The 8,892-nt window shown below is 38.6% G+C and overlaps 1 protein-coding gene across 1 annotated transcript in view; it reads right to left on the bottom strand.

The window, feature by feature from the left end:
- PTPN22 (protein tyrosine phosphatase, non-receptor type 22 (lymphoid)) overlaps positions 1 to 8,892 on the bottom strand; it is a 104,058-nt gene that overhangs the window by 22,549 nt on the left and 72,617 nt on the right. The window contains exons 17-19 of the mRNA XM_006895701.1: positions 5,266 to 5,349; positions 4,889 to 5,001; positions 2,932 to 2,962 (exon numbers count right to left, since the gene is read on the bottom strand). Coding sequence (XP_006895763.1) covers positions 2,932 to 2,962; positions 4,889 to 5,001; positions 5,266 to 5,349 — 228 coding nt within the window. The remainder of the gene's footprint in view (positions 1 to 2,931; positions 2,963 to 4,888; positions 5,002 to 5,265; positions 5,350 to 8,892) is intronic.

The raw sequence follows: 8,892 nt of genomic DNA, 5'->3' as shown, positions 1-8,892 counted from the left end.
ATCTCTTCACCATCTATCATGGTGCTGCCAATTGGCCCAGCGATAAAAATCTTTATTTTCTTGATGTTGAGCTTCAGTCCATATTGAAGACTATAGTCCTTGACTTTTCTGCAGCAAGTGTTTCAGGTCCTCTTCAGTTTCAGCAAGCAAGGTTGTATCATCTGCATAACATATGTTGTTGATGAGTCTTCCCCCAATCCTGATGCCACATTGCTCCTCATAAAGCCCTGCTTCCTGAATGATCTGTTCTGCATATCGACTGAAAAGATATGGAAACAGTATGCATCCCTGACACACTCCTTCCCTGATTTTGAACCATGCAGTTTTCTTGCTCTATTCTGAGTACTGCTTCCTGGTCCAAGTATAAGGTTTTGCATAAGCACAATCAAGTTCTCTGGGATCGCCATCTTCCTCAAAGTTAGCCACATTTTTTTTTGTGATTCACACAGTGAAATGCCTTTGCATAGCCAATGGAACACAAACATTCCTCTGGTGCTCTTTACTTCCTACCAAGATCTATCTGACATTGGCAATAATAGCGCCACAGCTTCTTGTATTTCTGGTAGTTCTCTGTCAATGTACCATTCCAGTCTTTTCTGGATAATCTTCAGCAGGATTTTGTTTGTGATTATATTAGTGATATGGGATTATATTAGTGATATGGGAATAAATATGGATCTCTTCCAGTCAATTGGCCAAGTAGTTGTCCTCCAGATTTTTTGGCACAAATTGGTGAACACATCCAGGCCAGCGTCTGTTTGTTGAAATACGTCAATTGGTATTCCATCAATTCCTGGGGTTTTATTTTCTGCCAAGTCCTTCAAAGCAGCCTGAACTTCCTTCTTTATCACCTTTGCCTCTTGATAATTTGTAATTTCTTTAAATTCTTCTGTGTCAGTCACTTCTATTTGGTAATGACTCTGTATACTCCTTCCATATTCTTTAATGATTCCTGAATCATTCAATATTCTGCCCATAGCTTCCTTAAGCATCCTAACTCATGGCTTGAATTTGTTCTTCAGTTCCTTCAGCTTAAGAAATTCTCAGTGAGTTCGGCCCTTGGTTGCATTTCCTCCAAGACAATATTTGTTTGTCCAAGGCATTACTCTTTGATAATACCACAGTTCAAAGGCATAAATTCTTTTTCAGTCTTCTATACTTATTGGGCAACTTTTGCATGCATATGAAGCTTAGTTTAGGTGTGCCTTGCTCTAAACAGACATCTCTATATTGCTCTATAGCAATTTCAAGGGATCCTTGACAGAGTTTCCCAATGTAACATGTCTTTTGATGTCTTAAGTGCTGCTACTATGTGTGTTGATTGTGATGCCAAGTAAAATTAAATCATTAACAACTTCAGTCTTTTTTCAATCCATCATGATGTTGCCTAGTGTACAACAAAATTGTGGGTCCTTGTGGAGTTTATTATTCAAAATGCCTTTCCTAGCTACTGAACTTGACTTTGCCATGTGAATGGGTACAAATATGTGAACAGAGCATGTTAGTATCTACTAGGGGATTTGCTAACCACCAGTCCACAGAGGGATTGGCTAGTCTGTCCATTAAATTGAGCGATTCAGCAGCACAATTAGATCTTCCAGACAGTAAAGTGGAAGAAGAAAGAAGAGAATATAACACATCCTTTGGACCCAAAAATTCTTACTTCAGCTGCACCTACAACACCTGCATCCAGGCTGAACCAGAGAACAACAAGAGATGGAGCTACCTGGAGATTGGTACCCCCACGGACAGAACTAGAGGTAAGCTAAGTGTGTTTGCTCAAGTTTGTTGGCAACTATGTCCAAGTTTTTTGGGGGGCAAGGGGAGGCATTATTGGTAGGACTGAGCACTTTGGAATACTGTCCTAAAGCCTAGAGGCTCAGGCATGAAGTGCCTGCAAGCACATTCTTTTTTCCTTGTTGCATACCATCAAATCAAATCTGAGTGGCACAGGAGGAGATTACCACTTCTTCTCCAGCAAAGCATCTGGTGGATTTGAATTATGCGACTTCAGGATTGCTTCTTGCCACTAGATCACTGCAAGCACATATTGTAAACAACTCTTCTTAAGTGACTCTTAAGTGATTGAGTGGCCACTGTAGTCTTCTACTAACCTGAACTACAAACTTTTTTACTTCCTCAGCATGGTTCTTTGTGGTCTGTGAGCTATCACATCATATTGTGGAACCAATAAAGCAGTAAGAATGGTGTTGAGATGAGTTGAAAGAGGTGCTAGAGTGTGGGAGACCTGGCTGACTTGATGGGAATTGATTTTGTGCAATTGATACTATTGATAGTTCCCCTTTGTGAAGTTAATAATGGTCAGATATGGCCATTGTCACATGGCTCTTGCTCTTTTTACAGTCCTTAATGGATTAAATTTGAAAAGTATGTAGTCCTATGTTTTATGTCCTTTAGAGTAAGTAAGGATTTCCAATAGTTTCCGGAATCTATATTTTATTTCCATGACTATATAGCAAAAATAGTAAGCAACAGATTTTTATTGCTAATAATACTTGGTACGAATTGAAATGTGTCAGAGCTTTGCTTATTTCATAAAATCAACACATTTGTTTTGCAATATGCTTTGCTGTTAACTGTTTTCAAAGAAAATACATCTGAGGTTAGACTGTTGGGAATTTTAAATAGCAAGCTTGAATGACAGCATTAACATGGGTAGAAATTGCCAGACATTATACTGATTATTATTCCTGTCTATTAAACAAAAAATTCCCCTCCCTTTATTCTCTGCTCAATATTAGCAAAGTGGAGCCTACAGGAATGTCTTAAGACCTTCAAATAATTGTTCTGATTCATATGACCCTAAGAGGATCTAATTAAAAGTCTCTATTCATTTTTTATAGGATGATTATGTAGAGGAAAATTAAGTACGAAAAAAGATGTATATATAAAAATAAGTATTAAACTCACCTTTTTTCATATTTCGTAAAATTTTCAAACTCTATAAAAATAGAAAGAAAATGTTAGTTTTTTCCTATAAAATCCAACATACCTTCATGAAATAGAAATATAGACCTTAGTCAAAAAGATTATTAGTTTACTAGAATAGTTATGTAAATGCACAATTCTTTGTCTTACCATTTTTTATTACAGTTTTAAAACTTTATTTGATAATCACCTATTAGTTTAATAATCCACATTGATGGTCTGTAGATTTTTATAAATGGTGACAGGTACATGGGTAAACAGTGTTTACAGCTTATTTTGGGAATCTTCATCCTCCACATCATTAAGACCATTAACAAAACCCGCAATAACAATAACATTCCAGAACCACAGATCTTTTCCAGTCAGTCTTCCAAATTTCCTGGCATATACTTGTAGGCACGTCTAGGGCTGCATCTGTTTCCTGAAACATCTCAACTGGTACTCTGTAAATTCCTGAAGCCTTATCTTTTGCCAATGCCTTCAGTGCAGGTTGAAACTCTTCCTTCCTTCACTGCCACTGGTTCTTGATAATATGCTACTTCCTGAAAGTATTTTCTAACCTAATTGTTTTTGAAACAGTGACTCCATATATTCCTTTCATCTTCTTTTGATACTTCCTGGATCATTCAAGATTTTGCCCATAGTATCTTTTAAGTATTGCAACTTGAAACTTAAATTTTCTCTTCAGTTCTTACAACTTGAGAAATGTTAAACATGTTCTTCTCTACTGGTTGTGTAACATCAGTTCTTTGCACATTTTGTTATATGCTGCCAGCCCAAAGGCAAGGCAGTTTAAAGCCACCAGCTGCTGCACAAGAGAAAGATAGACAATCTCCTCTCATACAATTTACAGCCTCTGAAAACCTGCAGGCAGGTCATCTATGAATGTGTTTATAAACTTGAGAGCATTGATATTAGATCAAGATTAGGTGAAACCAACAATCTATTGTAAAGATATTTATAAATCTTATCATGTTGTTGTTGTTATGTGCCATCGAGTTGCTGCGACTCATAGCGACTCTATATACAACAGCCCTAAACTCTGCTCTGTACTGTGCCAATCGCACTGCCTCTGACACACGCATCCCAATTACCCCAGTCACTGAATCAATCCACCTCATAGAGAGTCTTCCCCTCTTGTGCTGTGCCTCCACCCTCCCAAGCATGATATCCCTCTCCAAGGACCTGTCCCTCCTTATAACATGTCCAAAGTATGTCAGACGAAGCCCCAGAATCCTTGCCTCCAAGGAGCAGCCCAGTTTAACCCTCTCCAGGATGAATCTATTTGTTTTCTTGGCAGTCCATGGTATTCTCAATACTCTTCTCCAGCACCACAGCTCAAAGGCATCAATTCTCCTTCTTTCCTTCCTAGTCATTGTCCAACTCTCTGATGCATAACAAGTGATGGAAAAGACCATGGCCTGTATCAGACGCACCTTAGTCTCCAGAGAGACACCATTGCTCTTCAGTACTTTGGAGAGGTCCCTAACAGAAGACTTTCCCATCATAATACGTCTTTTAATTTCCTGGCTACTGGTGCTAAGAGTGTTGACCTAAGAGCCAAGAAGACTAAAGTTGTTAACAATCTCAATCTCTTCACCATCCATCCTGATGCTGCCAGTTGGTCCGGTGGTGAGCATCTTTGTCTTCTTGACATTGAGCCTCAATTCATACTGAAGGCTGCAGTCCTTGACCCTCTGCAGCAAGCATTTCAGGTTCTTAGTTTCAGCAAGCAGGTTGTGTCATCAGCATAACGCAAGTTGTTGATAGATCTTCTGCCAATTCTGATGCCACACTTCTCCTCATAGAGCCCAGCCTCTTGGATAATCTGTTCTGCATACAGGTTGAAAAGGTATAGATATAGGACACAACTCTGACCTATCATAAATAATAAAAGAAAGGAAAACCTTCAGGAATGAGAAAACTGCCATCCCTTTACCTTACTCCTTGTGAAACTTTTCCCAGGAGTTTTCATTATATCTTTTGAAGATGTTGAGTTTTCCATGGTGTCAGGACAGCTAGTAGAAGTTGCTTCAGCTTGGGCCTGTATACCTGAAAAGAAAGGGGGGGGGGGGAAGAGGAAGTGTTTAGTTTTGTTCCTTGTTTCTTACACTTTGAGGTTATATAACATATGCTTTCAGTAATTCATAGGTTGGCCTTTTTACACATTATTTGAACTATCCTTTGAGTTTTTAAATATATTATTTATGTATTACCTAATCATTCTTTATACTTTTCCACTTAGGTCCTACTTTATTATTAACCTTCAGCGTTCTTATTTTTATAATTGTTTTCTGAGAAAGTATTGTCACTTACAGTCTTCCTCAGCAAGAAGGAAAGACTCTCGTGTTCTTTCTGGGAGCGGAGGTGGTGGGGAAGAAGAATGGTCTTGATGTAGTTCTGTGATGCAAAGAGTATAGAGAACAAAGCAAAGAATCTATCAATTAAAATGTACAAGTCAAGACCCCTGGTAGCTCTGGAGAACTTTTCCAATTGCTCAATATTTGTCTATAACAACCAAAAAAATTATCTGAACAATAACTGCAGATTTTCTCTGACTTATGATGAGTTTTCATTCAAACAACTTCATTATAATAAATTGGTTCTGATGTAAATAAAATACCTCTTTTATTTCCCCTCAGGTTGCTATTATTATTATTATTACTATTAATTATTATTATTACTGCTTTTTATGGTCAATATTTTTAGAAATCTGTTCTTTGTCTTTAAACATGTGTAAGTGAACATCTGAGAGGGAGAGTATCAGCAAATTATATGATACAACATTGTATACCAAATATTACTAAGCCATAAGAAAAAAAGAGGGGAAAAGAATCCCAACAACACAAAAACTCCAGATTGTCTTAAGTACGTTTTAAGTATATTTGTGATAACTCAAATATGTTCTAAATATGGGACTACTTATAAGTGCCTCAAGAGCTTTGTTCTTCTGGCTTTTTCACCAGTGAGCCTGGGATTAATAAAAAACTTACATTTAGAACAATATTCTTACAAAGGACTTGAACCTGGATTTAATCAAACTTCTAGATCCAACTACCAATGTACAGGAAACTTAGTGGAAGAGGTATAAAGGAACATGTTAAGTAAAATCACAAGTTTACAATCAGCCAGATCCAGGATGTTGGTAGTTTTGAGGACAAATGACCCTTTTTCTTGAACAAATAAATGTCATGGGAAATAAAAAAGGTGATAAGTCTTACATATGAAAAAGATTTAAGAAACATACAAACTAAATGTGGTACACAGACTAAATCTAGTCTCAGATAAACCCAAATATAAAAAGACATTGTTGAGGTAATTGAAAAGAGATTCAACAGTCTTGGTATTAAATAATAATAAAAAATTTAAGATCTTTTATTCAAAATAGTATTTTTTTAAGAGAACCGAAATCAAGAGCAAAATTCCTTAAATTCTGTCTTCACCTTGACTTTGTTGTTGTTTTGTGCTGTCGAGTAGCCAGCGACGTATAGCAGCTCAATGTACAGCAGCTCTGAAACCTGACCTGAGATAGTCTCACTGATTCTGATACACCTACCGCCATTGCCCCAGTTACTTCAATCTATCTCATTTAAGGTCTTCCTTTCCTAAGCTGTCCCTCCACTCTTGCGAGCATGATGTCCTTCTCCAAGGACCAGTCCCTCCGGACCATGTGCCCAAATTATTTGAGAGGGTGTTTCAAAATCCTATTTGTTTTCTTGAAAGTCCATGGTATGTCAAGACTCTTGTCCAGCACTACAAATCAAAGGCATCAGTTTTTCTTCTGTCATCCTTAGTCATTGTCCAGCTCCCTAATGCCAAGCAAGTAATTGTGAAAACCATGGCCTGAATCAGGCACATATTGGTCTCTAGACTGACATCATTGCTCTTCAGCACTCTGGATAGGTTCCTGACAGCAGATTTTCCCAGTGCAATTAGTCTTTTGATTTCCTGATTCCTGGTGACAAGAGGGTTGATTATGTAATGGAGCAAGCTGTAATTGTTAACAAGCTCAATCTCTTCATCATCTATCATGGTGCTGCCAATTGGCCCAGTGGTGAAAATCTTTGTCTTCTTGATGCTGAGCTTCAATCCATATTGAAGACTACAGTCCTTGACCTTCTAGAGCAAGCATTTCAGGTCCTGCTCAGTTTCAACAAGCAGGATTGTGTCATCTGCACAACATAGGTTGTTGATGAGTCTTTCTCGAATCTTGATGGAAAAATCCTCCTCATAAAGCCCAGTTTCACAAATGATCTCTTCAAGCATCCCTGATGCACTCCTTTCCTGATTTTGAACCATGCAGTGTTTCCTTGCTCTGTTCTGAGGAATTCTTCCTGGTCTAAGTTTCCCATAAGCATAATCAGGTGTTCTGTGATTCCCATTCTCCTCAAGGTTAGCCACAGTTTGTTGTGATCCACATAGTCAAAAGCCTTTGCGTAGTCAATGAAACATATATACATTCATCTGGTACTCTTTACTTTCTGCCAAGATCCATCTGACATTAGCAATAATGTCTCTAATGCCACAACCTCATCTAAGTCCAGTTTTTATTTCTGGTAGTTCTCGTCAATGTACTGTTCCAGTTGTTTCTGGATAATCTTCAGCAGGATTTTGCTTGTGTGTGATATTAGTGATATTGTTTGATAAATTCCACACTCTCTCAGATCACCTTTTTTGGAATGGAAATAAACATGGATCTCTTCCAGGCAGTTAGCCAGGTAATTGTCCTCCAGATTTCTTGGTGAATCTGGTGAAAACACCCAGGGCAACATCTGTATGTTGAAATATGTCAATTGGTATTCCATCAATTCCAGGGGCATTATTTTTACCAAGTCTTGCCGAGCAGCCTGAACTTTCTCCTTCATCACCATTGTCTCTTGATAATATCTTGTTTCCTGAGATTCTTCTGTCAGCCACTTCTTTTTGGTACAGTTACTCTGTATACTCCTATCTTCTTTTAATGCTTTCTGGATCATTCAATATTCTGCCCATTATTGTTATTGTTGTTAAGTGCCATCAAGTCACAGACGACTCATGAATGACCCTATGAATGAAATACCTGAAAACTTGTATAACTTTCATCGTTTCTCCAAGTTCAGAGGGTTTTCTGGAGGCAAGCTATTTCGGAAGTCAATGCCACTTCTGCTTCCAAGCTTGTTTTACTCGGGGAGCTCCACCAAACACTGTCCACAATGGATAATCATTATCACATTTGACGTATCAGTGTCACAGTGTTCAGCATCACAGCAACCACATTACCTCTGTACAGCAAATGGATAGACCAGTGCTGTACCACTTAGAAGAATGTTTGACAAAAAACAAAACCAGACCTGAAGTCCGCAGATTAAAATCACCCACCTTTGGCTTCGTAGCATCACTCTTTGTCCACTAGGCCAACTGAACTCTATGTTGTTGTTATTTTTAAATGCCGTCAAGTTGTAGACAACTCATAGCATCCTTAAATATTGCAACCCACAGCTTGAATGTGCTTTTTAGTTCCTTCAGCTAAAGAAATGCCAAGTGAGTTTGGCCCTTTTGATTTTCCAACTCCAGCTCCTTGCATATTTCATGATAATATTTTGCCTTGGCTTTGAAATCTTCTATTCAGCTCCTTACCTTCTTGATTTCTTCACTTTGCTTTGGCTTCTCGGCACTTTAATGCAATGCTCAGAGTCTCTTCTGACATCCATTTTTGTCTTTTCTTCTTCCTCCTTCTTTGTAATGACCTTTTGTATTCTTATTGGATGATATTCTTAATATCTTCTCACAGCTCATCTGGTCTTCATTCATTAGTGTTCAAGATCTCAAACCTCCGCCCGCCAGGCCGGGGGAACGCTGCCGCCAGACCGGGAACGCCGCCGCCAGACCGGGGAACGCCGCGAGAGGGACCCGGAAGAGACCCGGGGAGAGCAGCAGTCAGCCACCTGCCGTGGAACTCCAGAG

The sequence above is a fragment of the Elephantulus edwardii genome, unplaced genomic scaffold (assembly GCF_000299155.1).
Source record: "Elephantulus edwardii isolate Elephantulus edwardi_28Jun2011 unplaced genomic scaffold, EleEdw1.0 scaffold00174, whole genome shotgun sequence".
In the NCBI taxonomy this organism is placed as follows: domain Eukaryota; kingdom Metazoa; phylum Chordata; class Mammalia; order Macroscelidea; family Macroscelididae; genus Elephantulus; species Elephantulus edwardii.
The sequence above is the reverse complement of the archived record's forward strand: the minus strand, read 5'-3'. Positions and strand labels throughout refer to the sequence as shown.